A 26,598-nucleotide genomic window follows, 5' to 3' on the forward strand; every position below is an offset into this window, starting at 1 on the left:
ACATAAGTTTTGTTACAACATCTATGAGCTACAGTTGTCATTTAAAGAGCAGTTTATCAACTGTGCCGCTAATATAATACTTCCTTTTTCATTTATTTCTGAACTTTTCTAAAAAGTTATTTTCTCGTGACTTGAATGAAGAAGTATACTTAGCAGCGACACTAATAAACAAAACACAAACACAGCTTTTCTATGTCAAGAGATACAGTGGTTTAAAAGCCTGTTCCACATGAATAAGTGTGCATTGACCTCAGTGTGCGGTTTGGCTTGCTATGCCTGCCTAAGTAATGAAAAACACTCTGAACTTGAGACATTCAGCTGTGTCACAGAGACCACACGAAACAGGTAAATATTGCTGACCCTTAAGCTCACCAGTGCTCTAAATTCCACACATTGGTTAGAGCAAATTTGAAGATGGATATTTACTGTATGTAATTTCTTAGTAACTGTTTTTGGTGAGTCACCTGCTCAGTTAGTACAGGTGAAAAAACTCCACTCCTGGAAGATGGTCTTGTTTAACAGCAAATGTGTGATTCTACGGATAATTTGCTTGGTTTAAAAACTGTGAGTGCACACAGTGAAGTAAAAAAGTTCAATATTATTAACAACCACAAGCAAACTCCCAAAAACTTGATTTTAACATGACAACTTTGCCTGCATTGCCTGTGTGCCTGTTTGGTATTCGTGGTTTTCACATGCATCTCTGATATAAAGACACATGTGTTTTACTGAGTGATGGTCAATCTATATCAGTAGAGTCCAGGAACCAATTTTTGAAGCTAAAAATAAGCATAACAATCGTGCTTTCAAAATAAAAATAAACTTTTTTTCTTATCAAAAAGTCATCCGTGGGACATTTCTACAGCTATCAACAGTATCAGCAGATACTGCAATAATTTCAGTCTGTCTTCAACAACAAGCAGTCAAAGTGAAAAATGACTTTTTGCTGCAGAGTTGCAGAGAAACTCTCATTGAAAATCTAGTTGACTACACTAATAACTAAATGCATAGCACTGGAAAAGATACTTTGGTCACACAACTCATATATGTTTCTGTCTTAATGAGTTACGGCTGTGTATTAATAAATAATCTAATATATTTAATGCTAATTATCTTCCGCCTTATTGAACTTTGGTTCCAACCACTGAAAGAGAGATAAGCAAAAACAGGATCCCGGTCCAGCGAGTGAGACATGTCCCCTACAATCCTCAGAGAAAATTGGGCCTCACTTAGAGAAATTACAGCCCGGGCTGTTTTTCAGTTAGTGCATTACATATGAATAGAGACATGCATGCTGCACACAAAGGCAGTGTCACAACATGCTTCTGGGATCATTCACAGCAATCTTATCTACTTAGATAATCTGATGGAGGCATGTCCATGAAAGGAAAACGCAATCTAAAAATGGAGCAAGTGCCAAGGGCTGCCGATGCTTGTGCTGCAACGTGTAAGGAAATCAAAATCCAGCTATCATTCCTGTAGCTTAACCTGTAATTAGAGAATGTTTATATAATTTTGGTTTTACAATCCTTGCCCCCAGTCTCTGAGGGCAAGTTAAGTCCTCTTTTTATCGTGAGGTCAGGCGGTTCATTTCATGAACAGGCCAAAGCGAGATGCATAACCTCAGCGTTGTTGATGGATAGAAGAGATGGGACTTCTGACTCAATATTCATAATATACTGGCAGCAACAGCCATGTCAGTGACGCTGGATAAAAGCTTTTGTGGCAAAACCGGGATGATCAGTAAGCCAGCAACTAAATCGTGGCTCAGCAATGCTGGACTCAGCAGAGTCGAGGGTTTGAAATAATCGTATAAGACAGGTTGTGGGAGCTGGGGATTACTACATGATTCCTTATATATCAACTTTCACATTTCACTGTGCTGAGCCAGAAAGGGCACGCATACCATGTGATCAAGAAGATAACTATGAAGAAAATTAGGGGTATAATCGCCATAAGTCTACATGCTCTATATTTACATGCATGCACAATAATGTAGGAATAGATCACTTAAGGAAAAACAGGCTGATTTTAGAAGCAAACTCATTTGAATCTCCTTAAAAATTTACATAATCTATTAATATACTTCTTTTATTAGTATTTTAAATATTCTTAATGGGAGTAGAAGGAGAGGTAAGTAGCAATAACAGCTTCTTCAAGAATTAGAAGAATAAACTTTGTAGAAGGAACAGTTGTAGAAATAAGCATCAAGGTAAAATTGGTACACAAAGAAGTAGCAGCAGCGGTAAACGTAACTGTGTGTGTCCTGGATCCCAGTGTGTGTTTGAATGAGCACCTGTTTATGCAGACATAACACAGCTGCTACAAATAAGGATTAGAGTGAGTGGAAATAAATCACGTTATTGGCTGAGATGTTGGGCTTCCACTGATGGAGCTCTTAATTTAGTGACTTTACCTCAGTGCCAGCAAAGTACTGGAACGCCAGAGAATCCTGGAATACTGGAGTGGGAAAAGCTCAGAACAGAGTCCCTGCAAAGATTCATGAATAGAACAATTTATGCAAGCATTTTTCCATTCTCAGTGGATGGAAAACACCCGAACCCCACCACCACCACACCTACCATCCCCAACCCACCACACAAACATACACACACACACAAGTAAGCCAACTCCCAACTCACTGACTGTTGCCGGGTGGCTCACCCTCTTTTTAACTGATGGACACAGAAATAGCGCTTTTCCTCCCGCGGTTATCTGGCACTCGTGTCACTATCACACATGTAATACAATCAGCCCATCATCTTCGCTAATTCCCAACACATGAGCAGGACACAGTATCATCATAGCCATCACTCATCGCTTCGCAACAATAGCTCATGCTCTTCTGGAGCGCACAGCTGTTGCCGTCTAGCAGGAGCCAGATTCAGAGGATGACATCACAGATTCTGGCAGTCACTAGATGCAAAACACCTTCAAATGAAACTGAAAGTGTGGATCTGTTTTTGTCAAATACTTATGAAGTTATGTTGAACTTTCTATCTTTGCAAGTTCAGCTAAAAATCTGCGGACCAAATATATTCAAGATTAACAAGCAGCTTTACTCTGCATATTGTAATGAGATTCAAATGCCATAAATCTTGCACATTTTAACACAGGGTAGGAGACCAGATAGTTGAATATGTTTGTAGGAGTCATCTTTCTTGGAGCAGCCTCACTGCAGAGGAAAAACTAAAGAGGTTTATCACTGAAATGCAGCTGCAGTAAAGAGAATGAAACTGCTGAAAAATTGTAAGACAAGAACTATGATGACTACTGATGAGTTCCTCACCTTTTAGCACTTTGTTGTCATGAAAATTAAAAAACACACACTCTAAAACTGTGCTATCCACTTCCCATAATTCAGGCTACACCCGCATTACTGCAATCTCCATCCAGATAATTATTTAGCACAGTGTGTGTGAGTCACTGCAATTGGGCTGTAGTCAACTACGGGTAAAATACAAAGTGAAATTACAAAATTTTTGGTCTCTATTGAAGTCCATCAAAAAGCTTTTGAAGATTGAGTGCTGGTGGTACATTAAGACTTAGAGTGCATCTTAAAGATTTGGCCCGCATTTAACAATCTAAGCATATGACTCGCATTCTTATCCTTTTCAGACTGGGTCCTTTCATCATACTTGATCTTCATTCTACGTAAAGCAGACACATCAGACTAAATAATTTGCCTCCAAGCTGTTTGTGCAACTTCACAAATGCATCTTGAAAATCCCTGCATGCACGAACAAGTCCATGTTTATGTTGGCTCTGATGCAAGGAAACACATGTACTATATTGGTAACAGTCTGACAGCAGCCTTTTTAAAGGATAAGTTCACCTAAACGACAAACAAAGCATAGTTTCCCACATGTACTTAGTGGTCTTTAGTGATGCAGATAGTTTTGGTTTCCTGGCTGAGTTTAAGACTTCTGCCACCGTGACCGACGATAAAGTGCTATATTGTTCGTGGAGATCTAATCTCAGAGATTAGCAGCAGCATGTTTTTGTTTTGTTTTTGTTTTTTTTCCTGACACAAAGTGACAAAAAAAACCCCTTTAAATCACATGCAGATTTCAGTGTTAGGATTTTTATTTACTGCGTGATTTGATCACATCAGTCTGTCAAAATGTAAATTTCTGCCTCATAACAATTTGCCTTTGAGACAATGAATCAGACATTTGCTTCAGAGCAAGAGCATACTCAAATCTTACCTAAAAATATATACAAAATGATGTTAATTTGATGTTATCTTTTATTCTGAGCCTCATATATCATACTGCTTTCCCAATGGTTTATGTTGTGAAGGACACTCCTTTAACAAAATTTTCTTATCTGCTTTTATTATTTTGTGGCAACCTCCAGTTGCTAGGGAATAATGTGTATTTCCTGACCAGTTGGTGAGCGGTTACAGGAGGTTGCTGACTCCTCGTGATTGCTTCAATTGCTAGCAGATTTTTAAGACTTACACTGATATTTGGTGATTTAAATATCCAATCTATTAGTCAATTTTTTTCTGTCAGACATAAAAAAAAAACTTAAATAGATTTCCCCAACATTTGTTATGTGTAGTTTTTTTTCACTAAACCTAAATGAGATATTACCAGATATTGTCACAAGTTACTTATTTACCTCCTACCTTACTTGGCTCAGATGAGCTTATTGTGGTGTTCTAAACACTTTTAGCCAAGTTGTATAGTGCCCTCTGGTGGACAAACTGTCCATCATCAACACTTGTAAAATGTTTGAAGGGTGTTTCTAATATAGTTTCTACCTTTGGAAAAATTTGTAAAAAAAAAACAAAACCAAAACAAAATGGTTATAAATCATAAATAGCTACCTGTAGTTTGCATGGAGGTTGTCAACTTATTTGAAAAGACTCTCCATTTACTCTCTGACCTGTAGAGAAATAATAGATCGCCTTTGACAATTCAAGTAAAATGCAAAAAGTGTGACACAAACCAGAAATGGAGAATATCAACACATTTTCAACACATTTCAAAAGATTCAACTTTTACTCTGAATGCAAAGGGTCTTTTCAAATTTCATTTTTAAGAGTTTCACTCTTGCCTGGCAAGGAGCTTGCATGAGTCTGCAGACAAGTTGGCATCTTCTAATAAAACTACCTCTAATAAAACAACAACAAAGTAATGAGCAAAGTAATGAAAATAAGATTTTTGGGTGGTGCACAGCATATCTCTTTGCGACTAGTTTCACCCTAGTGACTGCCAGCAACCTCCATCAACTATTCCCCAACCAGTTGCAAAATACACAGATTTATCTAGTAACCAGTGGTTACCAGGGGGCTCTTGCATCCATAGGCCTATGTGAATGCAGTTTTAGTGATTGATTTCACAGCAACTGCCAGCAACCACCAGGAAGCACTCAGGAAATACACATTTTCACCTTGATTTCACTCGGTTGCCAGGTCTCTAGGCCTTTGTGACTGAGGCCTAATATCCGTATAACAAAATATAGCAGGTCTAATGCCTGCAGAACAACTTTAGCTAAAAACTGGTTGGTAGTTCCTCTCTTTCTACTACATACTGTAACCAAGATGGGGACTTTTAAAGCTCACAAATGCAGTGCATTCCACACTTAACTTGTTTTGTCATTATAAATAGACCATCCAAGGAGCGTCCAGTGCAGTTTTAAATGTAAGATTTAAGACACAGCAATAGTATCACATTAACCTTGTGGACCAAGTCAGTTGACTAGCCTTAGGTGACAAGTTAGTGAATTTAATCACTTCTGGCTTACAAAAGCAAAGATGAACACAGCCCAAATGCCAAACTGGAGGCTTCAAAATGAACCACATAAACCATATGCTTGTGTCTACTAGTTTTAAACCCAGGGTACAAAGAGGAGCTTGGAAAACAGAAAACAACAAAAAAGTTTCTACCAGAATGGAGTTAGTTTAAGAAAGCTAGTAGAACAAAATGTAACTGAAAAAGCACAACAGAAGCTTTCAGAACACAAAATCAGAAAATAGCTAAGAAAACATGGTTTAAACTAGAAAGAACCACCAGGATTGGTCTCTCTTAAACTGTGCTTTATAACAAATCAGACATTTCTACCATGTTTCTAGGTGAATAGGACAGTGTTCTGCATAGGGCCAGTGTGTCACTTGTTGCCACTGAAGGGTACACAGTTGGCTTTCAGAAATAACTTGTGATTTCTATGTGAACACTGCATTTCATTGTCTGTATACCGCTCACTATCATTACATTCAAAAAGAAGAGAGAAGTGTTTCTATCTACTTTTTTCTTAGTTTCAGCACATTTTCCTGTGTTAATAATAATAAATACGTGATGGCGTAGTGATGGCAACCAGTTAAATACATTAGGACCCCTCTATTGTTTCTTCGAATTGTGCGAGACAAAAAGCTCAGCTGTTTTGACAAACAAGTCTGGAAGCAGAGTTGAAATATGGCTTAGAGTCAAAACAGGGTTAATTGCTGTCACCTGCAGACTTGAATCAGTATATAAAGGGTTTGTTTGTTTTTTTCAATTGATGCATCTCTTTTTTTCGTCTTTGCTATTGTAATTAACAGATGATCACTGAAAGGAGAACTGCCCCTCAATGATCTTTCAACTCAAGGTTGGATGAACTATTTAATCAGTGTTTCACAATATGTAGTCATTTACAAAAGGAATCCTAAATTAAACATTACATGCATCTGTCTCCTGTGAAGGATTTCAAAAGCTTCCAGGTGACTTTATCTTCACTCTACTTCCACGCATGCTGTTTTTGTCAGAGGTAGCCTCAATGTGGTCAGCCTGCCATTTCAAATGTCACATGCTTGTTTGGAAATTCACTCTAATTTTCCCAACTGCAAACATCCATTAGCGTCTCACCTCCCATCGCTCTGCTCTGTCAGTATAACACAGCTTTATATTGGTGATACCAAGAGACTGTGTTAGTGCAAAATGAGTCACATAGTATTGGTAATGGTGGAGTACAATGCTGCGGAGACAGACAGGCCTCTTGAGAATGTGCTCTTTCATTATGAACTAAGCCAAACCTAAGAATGTTTTATACCAGTTTCATTGTTCAACTTTTTTGGTGATGGGGTCCAGTAGCTGTTTCCTTTTAGGACCTGACTTTTAGGATCTGGCAAAGGGGTCAAAAAAGCTCAACCAAGCCTTACTTAAACACTTTTAATTTATACTCCCTAATTTTTTTATTAGCAAAGTACAAAAATATTCAAACTGCATGTTTCAAATATTAAGCCACCATTAACTGTCACCTGTATAAGTTGCAGCTAATTAATTCTCACTCACAAAAGCTACGCTAAGCCACAATTTCATACTGTTAATGAACTAAACAACTACAGCAATGTAAAGCATGGATGCCCACTGAGAATTACCGCCTAAATGTAGTTCTCGCGAGCTCTAAGAGGCATTAATACACTTTGGAGATATGTAATATTGGGCAACACTTCACTGAAATAGGTGTGCACAAGACTGAGATGAAGGAGACATTCTGAATATTTATGACTGTTTTTAGTAAGTGTAATTCTTTCAAGTATATAAGCTGAATTTTTTCGTTCTAATTGGATGGCCTATACCATCTCACCTGGCTCCTACGCCTACATATTAAAAGGAGTCATTGGAACACAGGAGACTTAATTGCTAAGTTAAAAATTAGCTTTATTATCTCAAACTGTCACATGTGGCTGGTTTATAATTAAGTCAAAGCATTAAATAAAACAAGAGATTTCCCACATGTCCTATGCCCTATAAAAGTATACTGCATGAGTAAAAGCATGTTAAGTCACAAATATTAAAGTTAGATTAAAGTATATTTAACAAAATATACAGTATATGTTGGAATATTGAAGGGAAAATGCACTTTTACTTGGTTGAAAAATAAAATCTGGCGATTTTTAATCTGGATTCTACAGCGTAGTCATTTACAGATCAAATGGCACAATAAGACCAATGGGGAAAAGATCCCCAGTTCAATCCTGGAAGGAGATCAATCAATTTTTACATTGTTTTACACAGTAAATAAGCGGTAAACCATTAGTAGAATGCTAACATTTTATGAGCAAGAACCCTAACCTATAAAAACAACGGCACCGCTACATGTGCAAAAACAAGAATAGGAGTAAATAGGAGTAAATAATGTTGTATGCTGTACAGATCCATTCACTGCTACCTATGGAGCATCACCTCAACTCTTCAAGTTAATTACAGTCATTTGTGCTACAGTGACTGTTAATAGGGTGTACCAGTGACAGCTGGAAGAAGCTCTAGTACCCCATGAACCTGTACTGGATATTAACAAAATGGATAGCTAGATGGATTAGTGGCTTTAATAGGAAGTAAACAGACCCCTTGTTCTTTAGTTCTCTCTTGATTCAAATTTGTCTTTACAGCTTCCTCTGAACTAGCTTCCTGTACACTTACTCTCATAAAGTCCAACTGTGCTGTGTAACAACTAACTATAACTTTTTTTCAACCATTTTACAGAAAATGTAATTACATTATGTTAAAACTACACTACCACTAAATAAAAAATACAATACGAGTCTTAAGAACTGCCTAACAACTTTACCAACTTACCAAAGGTTTAAAACACTCACACTTTTTCCACTACACTATGGAAAAGTTTGACCAAGGCATCATTATAATGTCCTGTGGTTGGTTCAGCTGTTCAGTTATCAGACCTTTGATGTTATGCTTATGAGAGGTTATGTTGTCATGTCAACCCTGCATAAAAACAACATTCAAAAATAAGAAGACATCCCTGAAGCTCACTGATTTTGACATTTTCAAAGGCTAGGCTAAAGCCTGCTACATGAAGTTACGTCTATGTTATCAACACTCAGATGGTCATCAGCAGAAAGAAATGCAATCAGGCTCATCCTTTATCAATTTTTGAGATGTTTGTTCTGTAATTTTCCAAATTGGTCTGATCTAGCCGGGAAAATGAGTCTAATAACAACAACAAAAAACAGCATTCAAACTAGCCCACACAGAGCCTAGTGGGTGGGATGTTTTGGAAAATATATACAGATGGGCAGCATTGTAAAGATGTTGTGAGAGACATTTTGTAAATAACGCTGACATTTCTTTAATACAATGCAAACATGTTATTAAGTATCCATGCTGACAAGATGACAGCAGCCTTTTAACATCATCAAAGGATTTCAGATGATGTAACCATTTTTATCTAATGTGATGATGTTATGTGGAACAAGTGCCCCGGGAGACTTTCTGGATATGAAAAAATACATGTCAAAGCATATTCTGGCTGACACAGTGTCAAAGAAGTGAAAGCATCATACTACTATTTCACGCCTGCAGTAGTGGTACTTACCAGTCCATCACAATTGCTGATAGCCACAGAAGCATCTGGCATGTCAGTCACATCTCCACTGAAAACACAGTCTCCTTGGATTCGTTCCTTGGCCTTTTCCTTAAAGTCCTCTTGCCATTCCACAAAAGCCCCTGGGGCTACCAGCCTCCTGTTGGCCCTCAAGCGGAGGTGCAGTTCTTTCCCAAACACAGTAACATTGAAAAATAAGTGCTGAGCCGACGCTGAGGTGACTGAGGGCATCTCAGAGGCACTGCGGGCCACCCTTCTTCTGCTGCCAAAGCCTGAGACAGCATCAACAACAGGAGCAGCAGCACCTTTACTTCCAATTCCAGCTGAGACCACATGAGAAATGTACCGGCCATGGGAGTCTGTGCTGAATGGCACGATAAGACCATATTCACTTAACTTTCCAGAGATTTTTTCTGATGAGACAGACAGTGTCAAGTGAGAATGACAGTAGTGACCTATGCAAAGCAAGTTCCAAAGGAAATGACAACTAAGCAGTTTAAACAGAAACTACACATGCACGATTGAGTAAAAAAGAGAAAATATAGACAAATAATATTTATTATGACATAATGAATTATCTTAGCATTAATACTGTCTTTATGAAACAACTATATATAGCTGACAGTGGATAGTCACAGTGGAAATACAGCAACACCCTACATTGATTGAACAGCAAGGCTGTCAGGTTTAATGTATGACCCATCAATAGATGCAGGGCTTCATTCTTATCATTATTCCCCCCCACTTTATAAACTTTACAGTGCATCTCTCTGCACCGTAAAAACATGTGTAAAAAATAAAGGGAAACGGAATGGATAACTCACCATGCGCTTTTGCTGCGAAAATACACTCCAAAAATACTTGACTGAGTGAAAAGCACATCAATAAATACATACAATCCATAGCGAGGACTATAATGTGAGAGCTGCCACTTCAGCGCTAAGTTTTCCTTCTTGCTGCAAACTGAGAGCAGAGTTCTCCCTCCTGGAAAAGCACAAATGCAGGAGAAAAGTCCTCAGAGTTGAGCTCCAGCGAAGCAGCCGGGCATTTCTGAGCGTTTCCCTCTAGACGCCAAACTGACGGATACTCACAAGTTGTTTCCAATCTTTTGGCCTGCAATGAGCTGCATAGACCAAGACTGCCCTATCCATTCAGGGAGCAAAGGGGGGGGACATCTGTGGTATTGATGACGACAACTCCCCGGTAAAAACCGGGACGGTTTGAAGAGGTTGTCCACTTTTTTCCCCCTTCCTCTTTCTCTCTTTCTTCTTAGGTAACTTTTAAATCGCAAGGAGACCAAGTTAACACACGCCTACGCTAAGAAGAAAAAAACTCAGAAGGGTTCAGATAATGTGTGCAGAGACAGACTGTCCCGGTGGTGAAACATCTGCCGTCCAGTCGTGCACCATTACGCACCAATGGCTCGGCTGCGTAAGTCTCAACTGCTCGACTTGAAGCCACAACCAGCCAATAGTGGGAGCGCCATCTCTGCCCTAGACGACCGCATATTTAGCCTCGCGACTTTTAAACTTCTAAAAGTTCTCATTCTGAAGACAAACTCAACCAGAAGCTTTGTCATAACTGCTAAGTGTTTACACACGAGTCCGCAAAAAAAAAAAAAAAACGCATAGGATAACGTCCATGAATGGAAAGGGGCGCTTTAACTGTCGAAACGTGGCATGAAAAATGAATTTAAATCTAAAAAACGGAGATAAAAGAAATTCAACGCGGCTACAGTCGTTTCTTGTTTATTTCAAGCAAAAGCTATAAAATGCAACCAAAGTTCTGAAGCTTCAGTTTTTGCCAAGGCAAATAACGTTAATTACCTTATGTATCCTTTTTACTAACATAAAGAAAACATTGCACATTAAAACTGGTTTTACCATATGTAACATTCTACCTTCGTTTTTTATCTGCCTTCAAAGATCCTTTAAATGTAGAGTCAAAAGTACATGTTGGGGTAACGTGCAGGTGTGCCTTTTGAAAACTCAGGCCTATCATTGGCTAGAGGGATAATAAGCGATTTGATATAACTGCACGTTTTCCATGTTCTGGTATCAACAAAATACACACTGCATGATCCGATTTAATGACCTCAAGTGGTTTGCGTTTAAAGTTAAATAATCATGGCGAATCCTGCAGATGTCACTGCGAGCATATTGTTCCATTTTGGAGAAAAGGAACAAATCCAAAGCCATCATTTGAGGCTTAGGATGTGTGAAAACTGTGCAGCAGATTCCATCGGTGGAATGACAGCCTATTAAAATGCTGGATCTGCTCGGGCAACCAGGATTTTGTTGGCCACGGCTCAGTCTGCTGGAGTCCAGACTTAGTCAGACATGACAACCAGCCTGAGACTGAACCAACAACTCTGCAATCCTTCTCAAAGGAAGAGAAGGGGGCTGGGCTAACATGAGTCTGACTTTCAGGTACTTTTTGAGAAAGGGGGGGAAAGTGTCTAGACAGGACCTTCTTTTTCCTCCCCAGTTCCTCGACTGCGTCTGGGCCTCAGATAAGAGTACTCTGCCCTTAATTTTGGGCTAATTAAGCTACCAGGATGGTCAATGCAGAGCAGGTGTGGGTTTAGAGCAGTCATTCCCCCAGGGCAGCAATGAGAGGATTTTGGATGGTGATCCAGACTTGTGCATTAATAAGCAATGGAAACTAACCGCAGCATTAAGAGATGGAAACCATTAACTGCCTTGTGAGAAGATTTTATGCAGTTTTTCCATCCATACTGTTTGGAGGATTTTTTTCATGTGTTTCCAAAAGCCAGAATGACATTCCACAATATAACATAGTATTCAATTAGAAGTCTTGTTTTTCCCCTCTAAAATGAATAGCTCCACTTACAGTCTGTGGTTAAGTCCACACACCAGAACAATTTTCTACTACAGAACACTCTGTCCTTTACAACAGGAGTGTAAGATCAAAACTTCGGTATAGGTTTGTCTCCAAATCCGGTTTTCAAGTACAATTAGACATGTAAGAGTCAGTTTTTCTGAAAAAAAGGAGAGAAAAAAGATATTAGCTGACAGATTTCCCTCTCATATTTCACATAGATGGGCTTCAAAGCCTAAACCATGCCTAAAATCTGGCGCATATAATTTCTTTACAGTGCCTGGTTTAACTTTGTCAGGTGGAGCTGCAAAGAATCAAACGTCTTCTCCCACACTGTGTTTTCAGCAGAGGGGGAAAGTTGCAGTATAGAGTGTGGAATTGTGGATGCCTCAATGTGTGCTGTAATGTGGTCTAGCCATGCCAGCGTGCTGAGAAAATATGTGACTTTTCATCTCTGAGATGCAGAGAGATGCAAAGCAGCTGCTAGTCTGCCCGGCAGCTTGCGGGAAGAGCAGCGTCTGAAGTGTTCGGATGGTTAAAAATGAGCACACAAGTTTCACTTCACCTTTTTTTAAAAAGATGTGATTAATCTGGGAGCCCTGTGCAGCTCTAACAGAACTAAATCAACCCTGTCTGTTTCTTTGTATTTCAAAAACTATTGTTTTTCATTCAGTTTTGTGGGAAATGAATGCAAAAATTACACTACACTTCCTCTTTCTAGCTGTGGGTCCAGGTTAGGTATTAGGGCTTCTTTTAAATGGCAAGTAGGCGGTTGCAAATTCCAATTCTATAGAAGTGTGTGAGAAAACTACCCTTCTGCTGATTTGAATTCTAAACACTTTTCTGATTTTCTAGGGTCTGAGGTGTTTGTTTTAAGTCTTATTTATTTTGCTCATTTATTACAATCCCATTTATGCTAAAATAGATGATAAAGCAGGGTATGCTTGTGGCGACTGACCATTCCCTATTGTATGAGTGTGCAACGTTCTTGGCTTCTCACTCCCCCATCAGCTCTCCACTCTTACTGTTTTAAAAAACTAAAAATGAGTGACGCCGAGGGATCTTCATCCTTTTTTTAATACATAATTTATAAGTCTAAATAACACACTTAAGAATCTGCTACAATGATAAACTACTCCTTCTGCCCTTAGATTATCAAAAACATATCACGGAATACTACCTCTACCTTTCAATTACTGTTCATTTACATCTACATCTTGGGTCTCCGAAGAACATGTTTAGAACGCCATCCATCCATCTCTTTAACTCCTTATGAATCTTAGTGTCACAGGGGTGCTGGAGTCAGTCTCAGCTGCCAGGTGCCGAGAAGCCTTCTGTGCATTTCTGATAGTCTTGCATGTGTAATGAGACTCACTGACACTGACAGTGGCAGTGATGTGACATTGCTGTGACCTGTTCATGTCTGAAACAGAGTTATCTTTTCAACAAAGTCCAAGTTTGTCAGAGCAAGTCTTAAATCTCAAGTTCATGAGGGAAAGTTTAAGTTAAGTCACAAGTCTATAGATAAGACTGTTATCCAATAAAGCAAAAAGCAACAAAAGAATGTTGCTGATCTGACACCAAGGGTTGGTTTCATAAAAAGTATTTGTGACTATAGAAAGATTGAATGAAATTCTGTGATTGAATGTAAAGTTCACTGTATTGAATCACTAGCTTATACAATATTTAAAGGTTGCCAAACATTTGAATTATGCTCCAACATACAGAACATATCACTAAACTGAAGACAGCTTGGAAGAATAGCTGCTAAATCTGGTGCTATGTGAACTTCTATTTGTTCACCCGAAGTGCCAACATAGTTTTAACTCACTGGCTTAACAGCTTAAGCTTATTTGACTGATGTTGCACAGCTGAGCCTAAAACAGAGGACAAAAATACAATGACACATGGGATGAGTTATGACCAGAGGTGTGGACTCGAGTCACATGACTTGGACTCGAGTCAGACTCGAGTCATTAATTTTATGACTTTAGACTTGACTTGAAAAAATGTTCTAAGACTTGTGACTTGACTTGGACTTTTACACCAATGACTTGGGACTTGAATTGGACTTGAACCGGTTTACTTGAAAAGACTTGATATTTTACCCCAAATATAAAATTTAACATGCATATTATATAGAGATTGAAAATGTGATGTCATTCACGGGTAGAACCACAAAGGATTCTGGGAACTCGTGGCAAGCGGTACTAGCGCACGCAGGCTTTCAATTGAAATCAGTCACACAGCGATAAAAAGAAACACAAAAATGTCAAGAAGCTGTTGTATTATTAACTGCAATAGCCGGTCGCATGACAGCCACGGGAAGCTGACGGGTAAAGAGATCAGTTGTTATCGGATTATGTCGTTGAAGAGAAATTGTTCGAGCCATGTTTCCGAAGTGACAAAGACGCGACGGATGGCCTGGATTGCAGCCATTCAAAGACCAAATATAACGTCCCAGAACACTCCAGCTCACAGGTTAGTCTGCTCCAAGCATTTCCACAAAGGTCAGTCTGCTGTTGTAGTTAATGCGTCATTTTTCTTAACATAATTGGTGATATAGGTTACAAGCAAGTCTGGCGCTGAACAGAAATTGTCGCGCTATGCTCCTTTATTTATTGTGCATAAATAGTAAATTGTCCTGACACAATATGGCGTTTCGCTTCTGTTATTATGGTACATTAACAAAAACATATACTTTTATTCACAGGATAAAACAGTTGTTTTGTATCACTAATTGTCCAGTACGATTACAGCATACAATATTGTTGTCACTGCTACATTTCTGTGATGGGTACCAGAAATTATTTCCACTACTAATTAATTACCGTTGAGCTCAAAGGTCCTATTAATAAACGGTTAACGAATGTGTATTTATGACGACGATTTGTGAGACTGGTAAACTTATGATACGTACGATGGTCTTTACTTTCTACACGGTGCATTTCAAGGTCCTGCACCCATCCGTCGGTAAACTGTACCTGGGCTTGTTGCAGTGACCGGAAGTTACTAAACTTCATGAGTGTGTGCACTCACTCCAAGAAGCGTATGATTATAAATATGCATATAAATATGCTACGATGAGATAGCTGACTTCATCTAACTAGCAAATGTTTTCCAGGCTACGTTGGTGATGCAGTTTTTTTTTTTTAAATGATATTTTAAAAAAAATATCATTTTATTTATGTATGATATTTTTGTCATGCGATTTTAAAGCTGGTCCTACAACCGCATCCAAGAATAACATGCAGCTTATCTCAGAACTGTCGGTGAAAATTATTCTTGGAGCTAGGTTTAATTGAGCTGCATTTTAAAGAGGTGCAATTTCACAATTTGTGTATAGTTTCTACGTTCACTATTTTGTCATGTGTTGAGAAAAACACAGATTTAAAAATTACATGGTCTAATATTTACATTTAGCATATAACTGCAACATGCTTTTTTTCGTTTTTTTTTTTAAAGACTCGAAAGGACTTGAAATTCAAAATTTCAGACTTGTGACTTTACTTGGACTTTTACACCAGTGACTTGAGACTCGACTCTGACTTGCCTGACATTACTTGAGACTTGACTTGAGACTTGAGGATAAAGACTTGAGACTTACTTGAGACTTGCAAAACAATGACTTGGTCCCACCTCTGGTTATGACTGCAGCGCTGTTTGTGTTCCTTGGCATCACAACAAATAGAACATTCTGTTTCAGCTTTGAATCAGCTAATCAAGCTTTGTATAAATTAAATACACATTGTTAAGTTAACATTCAGGTATTGTTTGAAATAAAGGTCTAACTTTGCAATGTAGTTTGACTGATTACTATGCAGTATAAATACACTTGCCACCCACTTTGTTAGGTACATTTTGCTAGTATCGATTGGATTCCCTTTTGCTTTCAGACCTCATTTAAGTCTTCGTAGATTCAACAGTTTAGTGTTGTTTACACAGTTCCTGCAAATTTGCCAGGTGTACATTGATGATGCAAATCTGCCATAGTACCACATACCAAAGGTGCTCTATTAGATTCAGATCTTGAAACTAATTGGCTATTTGTTTTATTATTAAATGTTTTGAGCTTTACATGTGTTATCCTGCTGAAAGCAGCCATCAGAACACTGTTGATATAAAGGGACAGACATGGTCAGCAACAATGCTAAGGTGGGTAATGGGATTGATCTTCAGTTTTAAAGTGTCTGTGGTGGGGCGTGGTCTGTGGTGCCGTGCGGACGCACCTGCATGGCATCTGCAGATCCTGCCCGCGGTGGTAAATCACGGGGAAGCAGGGTTGAGAGTGTTGTTGTGGTGTGATGCATGTAGAATGAATAAAGATGGCTCAAAATGCAGATCTGTGGTCCCGCCGTGCCTTATTCACACCACAGTGTCCCATATACACTGGCTTGCAAAAGTATTCGGCCCCCTTGAACTTTTCCACATTTTGTCACATTACAGCCACAAACATGAATCAATTTTATTGGAATTCCACATGACAGACCAATACAAAGTGGTGCACACGTGAGAAGTGGAATGAAAATCATACATGATTCCAAACATTTTTTACAAATAAATAACTGCAAAGTGGGGTGTGCGTAATTATTCAGCCTCCTGAGTCAATACTTTGTAGAACCACCTTTTGCTGCAATTACAGCTGCCAGTCTTTTAGGGTATGTCTCTATCAGCTTTGCACATCTAGAGACTGAAATCCTTGCCCATTCTTCTTTGCAAAACAGCTCCAGCTCAGTCAGATTAGATGGACAGCGTTTGTGATCTTGCCACAGATTCTTGATTGGATTTAGATCTGGACTTTGACTGGGCCACTCTAACACATGGATATGTTTTGTTTTAAACCATTCCATTGTTGCCCTGGCTTTATGTTTAGGGTCGTTGTCCTGCTGGAAGGTGAAGCTCCGCCCCAGTCTCAAGTCTTTTGCAGACTCCAAGAGGTTTTCTTCCAGGATTGCCCTGTATTTGGCTCCATCCATCTTCCCATCAACTCTGACCAGCTTCCCTGTCCCTGCTGAAGAGAAGCACCCCCAGAGCATGATGCTGCCACCACCATATTTGACAGTGGGGATGGTGTGTTCAGAGTGATGTGCAGTGTTAGTTTTTCGCCACACATAGCGTTTTGCATTTTGGCCAAAAAGTTCCATTTTGGTCTCATCTGACCAGAGCACCTTCTTCCACATGTTTGCTGTGTCCCTCAAATGGCTTGTGGCAAACTGCAAACGGGACTTCTTATGGTTTTCTGTTAACAATGGCTTTCTTCTTGCCTCTCTTCCATAAAGGCCAACTTTGTGCAGTGCCCGACTAATAGTTGTCCTATGGACAGATTCCCCCACCTGAGCTGTAGATCTCTGCAGCTCGTCCAGAGTCACCATGGGCCTCTTGGCTGCATTTCTGATCAGCGCTCTCCATGTTCGGCCTGTGAGTTTAGGTGGACGGCCTTGTCTTGGTAGGTTTACAGTTGTGCCATACTCCTTCCATTTCTGAATGATCACTTGAACAGTGCTCCGTGAGATATTCAAGGCTTGGGAAATCTTTTCGTAGCCTAAGCCTGCTATAAATTTCTCAATAACTTTATCCCTGACCTGTGTGGTGTGTTCTTTGGACTTCATGGTGTTGTTGCTCCCAATATTCTCTTAGACAACCTCTGAGGCTGTCACAGAGCAGCTGTATTTGTACTGATATTAGATTACACACAGGTGCACTCGATTCACTCATTAGCACTCATCAGGCAATGTTTATGGGCAACTGACTGCACTCAGACCAAAGGGGGCTGAATAATTAAGCACACCCCACTTTTCAGTTATTTATTTGTAAAAACCATTTGGAATCATGTATGATTTTTGTTCCACTTCTCACGTGTACACCACTTTGTATTGGTCTTTCATGTGGAATTCCAAAATTGATTTATGTTTGCGGCTGTAATGTGACAAAATGTGGAAAAGTTCAAGGGGGCCGAATACTTTTGCACTGTAAAATATCCCCACACAGCATCGCACTGCTAGCAGTAGCCTCAACTATTGATTCAAGGCAGGATGGATCCAAATGTTCATGTTATTAACGCTATATTCTGAGTCTACCATCTGGATTTTACAGCAGAAACGGAGGCTCATCTAACCTGGCAAAACTTTCGAAACGTCTATTGTCCACTTTTGGAGAGCTGGTGCAAATTGTAGCCTTAACGTAGTTTCCTGTTCCTAGCTGACAGAAGTAGTGCCGAGTATGGTCTTCTGCTCTTGTAGCCCATCTACTACAGGGTTCAACATGCATTCAGAGACGATCTTCTACATGCCTCATTCAGGAGTACTTGTTGTCTTACTATTAGCTAGAAGCAGTCTGACCATTCCCCTCTGATCTCTAGCATCAATAAAGCATTTTCACCCCAAAAAAACGATGCTCGTTTGCTATTTTCTCCTTTCCAGACAATTCTCTATAAACGCTCGCTGTGTGGGAAATCCCAGTAGATTCACACAAGCCTGTCTGACACCAATAACCATACCATGCTCAAAGTCACTTTAATAACCTTTCTTCCCTTTTCTGATGCTCAGTTGGAACTTCAGCAGGTCATCTTGGTTACGTCTGAATGCCCTGCAACCTAATGGAGACTTACTATAACGAGTGTTACCAGTGGCTCCACTATATTACTTTTATTTCCATGTAGTCTGCTTAAACTCATTCAACAATTCAACAAATCACCCATGCTTTGAACCTTGCCTCTAAATAAGAAAACCTTAGTCATGGGGATGTATCCCAAAAGATCAAATGGGAATAGGAATAAGCATTTAAAAGCTCACTATCAATCCAATCAGTACTTTTTATCATGCCAGTTGATACTTTACCTGGATCAGTAGTGTGTGTAATAACCTAACAGGGATTGTGTATTATTGCTCACGGTAAATGAAGGCCCAGACACGTATTTGCCAGAGAAGATTTAAGAGCAAGGTCTTAACAATCTTATTAATATTGATCAAATCCCTGAGAGGTTTGAGACTTGAGTTCCCGAGGTGTTTTTTAAGGCGGCCTTTATACACACAAGAACAATCAAAGAGGATGGCAATGCACCCATGAACCCCTTACACCGGCATGATGCCTCCTGTCCTCAGCAGCTCTCTCATCTGCAGGGGGAAGCTTTTCACATGAAGTTCATTACATCCCCTCTTGCTGCTCACCTCTGAATGCCACTCTTTGTCTGCTGCAATTTCTGGATCCTTCAGAACCACTAGCTTGAGTTTCACATTGGGGAGTATCTCAATGAGTTTGGAAAGAATTTCAAAGGCGAGGGGCCGCTATATCATCCAAGCATGGTCCTCATGTCCTGGGCTTATCTTGACCTGGAGTCCAGTTGGCCACATGCTGCAACTGAATAGACCTTCTCCATATCTGCCAATTTTTCTCCATTGGTAAAGAGTAACAGTGTACAATAAGTGTTATGGTGAATTTATCTGTGCCTCAGGGCCTGCCAACCCTCTCACTAAGAGGGATGAATTAGCTCATAAAGTCTCAAACTCTACAGGAAGCCTTTCAATCTGGCTCACTTTGTTTCCATTTACAATAATTCAGGATAGGCTGTGGTGTGATAAAGTCCTAACAACTTCCGTAGTCCCGAAGATAAGCCTGCTATGCACTTACAAGACGGGAAGTGATCTGGGATATCAGACTTTCAAAGCAGGCCAGCGAAGCCAAGTGTGCTTCACTGATGTGCCGGCTGGTGGCTTTTAATCCTCACACAGGCCTCCATTGTTGAAAGACTGACCATATTTTTTTAATTAAGACCTTACCTGTCCACATCAAAACGCAACTCAGATTAGTCTTTTGATCTGCCTAAGCTCTTTATTACTGTGTATGGAATATGTTAAGATTTCAGCCCAACAATGAATCATCTGTTTTGGGTAAATGTACGCTGCTCGATGCTCATAACCTGTCCTGCTCTCCGAGGTTGGCACCGACACAAAACAAAGAGGCCTCGCGGATATACGAGAGGGTTCTCAGCGGTGCGTATCTGCAGCAAAAGATGATGCTGAGATAAGGCGGAAAAAAGAAAGGAAACCGAGGAGGGAAGACAATCATTTGGCTCCATCGCAGGAGACTTCAGAAGCTTCAATAAAACAAGGCACAGAGGACAGTAGTGTGCAAAATAAAATCATAAAACCCTCCTACACACAAAAATCCGAATCCTTGGTGCAGATGGATAAGTTTTAGTTTTCTCCACGTAAAAAAAAAAAGATATCAAAAGCAGAAACTCTGTTAGATCTATCTGAAATATTTATTTTAGCTTCCAAACAAGAAAATAATTGGTACATACAGCAAATAAAAGACATTTACTCTGTGAAGAGCGCCTGTTAAAAAAGAAAAAAAAAAACAATTAAATTAAAAGCCTAGCTAAGATATCAGGATCTCTTAGTATACAACCTCCACATTTGTGCGTTTAATCAAGAATCACAAAGATGGGTATTAGATGTTCCAACACAAACTGTGTATTTTAAATTTCTTCCCATTTTCAATCACTGCAATGTTTTTGATAACTTGAAGGGTGCACTTTCATTATGCAATGCCACACTGAAACAAACAAGAATGACAGGTATCTGGAGGAACGATTGATAATTTTTGATCCTTTGATTTTTGCTTATCTTTCTGGTTTTAAGGCAGGATTCATAATATAGCGGTAACATGCTCAAACAAAGAACATGTCAAGACTTTAAAGAAATCCTGCAGGGTTAAAGTTACTCTACAGATCTGGTGTTGTCATGCATTCAGAGAAAACAATGATGTAAATGTTTGAAAGACAATGCAACTTTAAACTCTTGTTCTAAACAGTGAATCATGCAGCTGTTTCCCTCCACTGAAGAAATGAACATCAGCTGCAGTTATGGAATGGTGTATTTATCCACATCAATAAACACTAAGTGTATTTAAAAAAAAAAAAAAAAATCCAAGTCACACCAAATATCTGCAGATGCTGTTTCCATCCATAAATTTAAGCTCCCCAAGCCAAGGTGGTATAAAAGTAACGCCTCCAAATGTACACATCAAAGGTGCTTTAAAGCTTTGCGGACTTCTATTGCATCAAGCTGCAGGTGAGCAGCTTGAGGCTGTGTAGGAAGGCGGATTTGCATTATTGGTAATATGTATGTGGACCATGTTTTGACAAGAAGGAAGAATGCAGAATCACATCACATGACAGAAGTAATTTTACAGCTTTAAACAAAGTTTAAAAACAAAAAAAAACCACAGAGCGCTTCAAAGTCAAATGTAACACATAAAAATGTTAGTACCTGTATCATGACAGATATAATCAAACGTAAAAAAACAAAAAAACTAAAATCAGGTACAACAGAGGAACATATAAGTGCTGTCATATTTTAGCATCTTTGCAACGCTCAAAATCCTCTTATCAAATAACGTTTGGAAAACTCAACAGCACAGTTATTTAAATACTGACAGCTTCCATATGTACATAGGGACTCTTCTGAAAAAGTGGAACAGATGCACAGTGACATAAATTGTTAGAATTTTCTGATCTCCTCCTCCATAACAACATTTAACTCTAGTTCCAGCTGAAGTTTCAAAGAGCTGTCGCAAGTGAGCATAATTTTACTGGGATTTTAAGAAAAAAAATAACCTAAACATGTACAAATTAGTACATTAATAAATTCACTGATGTAAAGGCACAACTTCCAATACAGAAGCAGAATCTTGCTGAGATTTAAAGCTAAAAACTGTTAACATCACAAGTGAGAAAAAAAGGAAAAAAGCAGTAACATTAAACAACAGGTGTTGTGAAGATATACAGAAAATAAGGGTAAATACAGAAGGCATAACTATGTTATTGGAAATGTCTTTTATTCTGAAAAGCACAGTACTGTTTTGGCGTATTCACAGTGATCCCCTCTCAGATGAACTCCCCGCGGAAAGGAAGTGACAGAATGTTTTGCTGTTGCCAGCGGCAGCGCAGCCTGGCCAGTGGCGTGTCCCTCGGGTTTTCAAACTCAGAGAAGCCCAGCTGGTTGAGGATGTCATAAACTCCGGCTCTGGCAGCCACCTACCACAGAAACGCACAAAATATTAATGAACAGGCGATATGGCGTGCCAAGATTTTTTTTTCTCTTCTTGTCCTTTGTGACCACACAAACACATGGACTTCCACTTTTTCAGCATGGTTTCTGATGGCTGCTAGATGCTCAGCTGTTATAATGAAAGACCAGGGCTCAACTCCGGGTTTGGAGAAGTGGCTGAAAAAGAATTCGGTTGTGTCACTTGGGTAAAAATATTAAGACCGTACTTATTTTCAGGCATAATCAGAGCAATAAAAAAAAAAATTAAGCGGAAACCAAATCAGCCTGTAAAATCAGCTGAATAGTGTCCTCATTGGTTCTGGAGGGAGCTTTAAAAAATCCTGATGACATTACGATGACATCAAGGTCATCAAGGACTTTTACTAGGAAATAAAGCGTTTAATGAAATTATTGAGAATTACTGACTTTGGATTGTGGGAAATGTAGGAACAAGCATTTTTCCCAGAACATAGCAGGCTCTGCTCCTTTAATTCCAGCATTTTTTACAGTTACAATACTACTGAAAGTAACGAAAGTACCCTTTTAGAGAAGCAGAATTGACTTTTTAAGAGTTATATTATAACATATCATCCATCCTCTTCAATCTCAAATACTCAGATCATCTCATTTGGCAACCCCATGCAAATAAGTGAGCAGCCAAAACGAGCTTCCAGATGTTTAAAATGTAAATCATTTTAATTACTTTAAGCTTAATATAAAAATGTAAATATATACAAAATTGCATGTGGCACTGAGTACAACTAGTTATTCATTTAAGAGTCTTCCTCGGATATAGTTAATTAGCCCCACATTTATTGCATTAAACTTCAAATAGTTTGTAAAAAATAAAAAAAATAAAAAAGAATTGCTATTGAAGTCAATATAAATAGCTTGTATTTATTTTTTTAATAAGTGCAAGTAGCATTTGTACCTGTAGACCTGAGTATGCCCACGCATGTTCTAGTCAGGCTGAAGCAGTGATGGTGGCTCAAAGAATAGGGCGATTTTTCAAATCATCATAACAACAGTGAGTCACCCCTTATGCTTTCTGTCCACATCAGTCATCTCAAAGTTTCCACAATCATAAAAATCAAAAACTTTACCTCTTTCAAGGCCATTTTTAGATAATATGAACACTTGTGGTCTCATTTCCTTTGCAAAAGCGTGACCCCACTGCCAACTTGAATTTCATTTTGGGGTAAGAGGACAAAGTCACAGAGAGCCCAATCTGGGCAGTAAAGGTGGTGGCATAAAAAGATTGTCTAGATGTCACAAAAAAAAAAAAAACACTCCTGCCTCCTCGGTCTGCTGAAGCACAATGGCACACACCACATTTCACATGGTTTCTAAAGGACACGCTCCCTCAGGGCATTACAGTTAACATCACGGTAAAAATCTGACTTTGAGTGACGAATTCACAGAATCTCAGCCCTATCCAAAAAAAAGAAAGAAAGAAAGAAAATGATGTTCTTCCTCCACGCTTGAAGTGCTATGTATTACGTGTTTCGTTTGTAACTCATTACAAAATGAGTCACGAAATGAAGCTCTGGTAAGTTTGACACAAAGTCAATATTTTCTTCCTGAACTCATGAAATTGCACAGTTCACATGCAAGTGGTCAGAACAAGGCTTCCAGGTAGGGCTCTATAAATAGCAGCCATGCTTAAAACTCACAGAAATAATGGAAGTTTGCACTAGGTGTTTTTTCAGAGTCCGTTAGCAGGAGATTTTCTTGAAATTTTTAAAGCCAATAACTCGCATGTCAGTGTTTGTGTGAATGAAGTCAACAGCAAAAGCGGTCCAATATTTATGTGAGCCTAATTGAGTGCAATGCTTTACTTAATTTACACCAATTACCTCACTTATAAGTACCCAAATCCCTGCTGTAATGGAACAGCACCACGGGAAGAGTATATGCTCAGTGGACTTTGTCTGAATCTTTCCTGAATGAATGAGAACATATCTGCCTCCTGAGAGTTCGGTGTTAAGCAGTAGGTCATACTGACTCACGGTCTGCTACGACTGATGGGAAACACCAAAGACAACCAGAAACATCTGGCCATAAAGGTAAGCAACATAAACAAATAAAAACAAAACCCAGTCAAAGCCGACTTCCCTGCAAAAGCCTTTAACTGCCCTATGACGAGTGCCCCAGTTTGCCCATTTTACTTTGAAGGAGAAGCCTCAGTGCAATGCACTGGACTGTGAAGTTCAATTCCCACATGTAAAAAAAAAAATAGTAATAAAGAAAAATTGTGCTGGATTCCTTGAAAGGCACAAAAGCATTCAGAGTCATCTCTTCCATTATGCAGGCTGAGACTGAAATCGATACAGGACTCAGCTGAACCTAAATCTGGTCTATATAGCCCTAAAGGACATCCAGGGAATGACTCAGTGGAAGTAACGTGGCCTAAAACGCATTGCCAATTTAACCTCTCCCTTTTTCTCCTGAGGCAGTCAAGGAAGCTGCAAATTTTGGAGTAGAGAGAGAGAGAAACTTTTTGAACATCAGGGTAAATAAGGACAGTGTTTGAGGGAGCAAATTTGCATACTAAACAAAAATGAGCAATATAATTGTGGTCATATTCTCAGGGCTACGAGGGAATCCTGTACGTACATGCTGCTGGAAACCCTTTTAAAAGTAGGCTGTCAGGTAAATGCTGAAGAAGACATATGGGAACAATGAAGAGGAATAATAGTATCAAGATATCCCTTTCACTAACAGTGATTACAGCTTAGCCGGCCAGCTTTGTGCAGAAATAAACACGTGCACCACAAAGTGTGGTCTGGATTATCTACTTGCTTACAATGCAAAATTCAAACCTTAAATACATATCACATAACTTCTGCTTTTGTGCAGTCGGCACTGGCTTGGTTCTTTAAGTTGGAAATGAGTGATCACGTAGCCTCTATTGTCCCGTCTTAATACAGCTTTTTAATAACTAGCTCATGCAGTCATGTACCTCTAATGTTTGTGTGCTATGAGTTCGTGGACAGCTAACAGTTCAAAAGCTGCACGAGTATTTTGATAGGAGAAACTGACTTAGTGCAGCGGAACCATTAGTCAGTCGATTTGACGCCCACATGAATCTCTGGATTTGTGCTGTTAACATGCATAGCCTGACTCATCCACCCCAGAGCCTGCCTGTCTAAATAAGTAATGTATGAAACATCAGAAAATACAAAACGTCAACTTAGGGAGGCCCAAAAGAGCATATCAGGGGGATGACAGTGACTGCATACGGTCTTTGTGGAGTCAAAGCTGTTGGTGTTGATCCAGTTTTCTTCATTATTCTCTTGTTTTACAAAAAAAAGATAAATCCAGTAAAGCGTGTGACTTCACAGTGGATGCCAGCTGCAGTCAGACTAATTCAGCTGTTGCAGCAGAAGGAATTTCAATGTGGCAAACAAAAAAGAATCCACTTACAAAACTCTTACAGCAAAATCCATCTGTCTGTTTTCTTCTGCTTATCCAGTGCAGGGTTGTGGGGGAGGGCGAGGCTTATCCCAGCTGTCATGGGGCAAGAGGAGGGGTACACCCTGGACAGGCTTTAAACTTTCACAGTACTCACACATAAAGACAGACAACTATTCACACCTACAGTAGATATAGAATCACCAATTAACCAAACGCCATGTGTGTTGCTAAGCATGTGGGAGAAAGCCAGAGTACCAGGAAAGAACCCCCAGACATGTGGAACACAGACATGGAACCTAAACCGAAAAAGACCCCAGACTATACTTGAGCCCAGGGCCCTCTTGCTGTGAGGAAACAGTGCTAAGCACCGCTTTAATAAAGTCCGATTCTGACACACTCGGTACTTTTAAAACTGACTCTCTAATCTGAAGAGGTTAATACATGACCACGTTCCTATCATCATCTATAGCCACAAGATGTGGGTAGTCACTGAAAAAGTAAATCAGGGTAGACCCAGTACCTTGAAGAAGTTATGTTTTTTGGCTAAGGAGTTAAGCAAGTGTAGGGATGCTTAGTTTACCATCTCCAAAAAACAGTCAGGCTCATTAATATTACTATATACAAATATTACAAATAATTTGTAATGTAAAGTAACTTTGTACCCAAAGACAGGACGACAAGTCAACGTAGAATCTAGTGTGGCAAGATAAAAGAAAAATGAAGTAGTACTGCCCTGAAATCAAATTTGGCATCTTGTTAATTATGCTGAAGGACGGCAGATTGAATGAATGAAGCGCTTGATGTACGATCACTGGAGAACAAGGGAAAGGGGGAAATCAAGGCTGTGTTGCTGCACTTTTTCTTCCTTTTGTACTGCTCACACCATTCCCTGCCCACACCACCAACATTAAGCAATGCAGAGGGCTGGAGGTCACTGAAAGCTGAGGTCATATAACAGTGT

At 39.4% G+C, this 26,598-nt stretch overlaps 2 protein-coding genes across 6 annotated transcripts in view; both read right to left on the bottom strand.

Annotated features, from left to right (window-relative positions):
• The window catches only part of adamts14 (ADAM metallopeptidase with thrombospondin type 1 motif, 14), a 58,235-nt gene extending 47,405 nt beyond the window's left edge, over positions 1-10,830 (bottom strand). The window contains exons 1-2 of the mRNA XM_080872880.1: positions 10,155-10,830; positions 9,322-9,743 (exon numbers count right to left, since the gene is read on the bottom strand). Of these exons, the coding sequence (XP_080729006.1) occupies positions 9,322-9,743; positions 10,155-10,233 (501 nt within the window). The 5' untranslated portion in view covers positions 10,234-10,830. The remainder of the gene's footprint in view (positions 1-9,321; positions 9,744-10,154) is intronic.
• A 10,231-nt stretch (positions 10,831-21,061) lies between these two features.
• The window catches only part of pald1a (phosphatase domain containing paladin 1a), a 59,136-nt gene continuing 53,599 nt past the window's right edge, over positions 21,062-26,598 (bottom strand). For all 5 annotated transcript variants that reach the window (XM_080872658.1, XM_080872656.1, XM_080872659.1 and 2 more), the window contains exon 20: positions 21,062-22,207. In XM_080872658.1, coding sequence (XP_080728784.1) covers positions 22,058-22,207 — 150 coding nt within the window. In that variant the 3' untranslated portion in view covers positions 21,062-22,057. The remainder of the gene's footprint in view (positions 22,208-26,598) is intronic.

Source organism: Rhamphochromis sp. 'chilingali', assembly GCF_963969265.1.
Source record: "Rhamphochromis sp. 'chilingali' genome assembly, chromosome: 22".
Taxonomy (NCBI): domain Eukaryota; kingdom Metazoa; phylum Chordata; class Actinopteri; order Cichliformes; family Cichlidae; genus Rhamphochromis; species Rhamphochromis sp. 'chilingali'.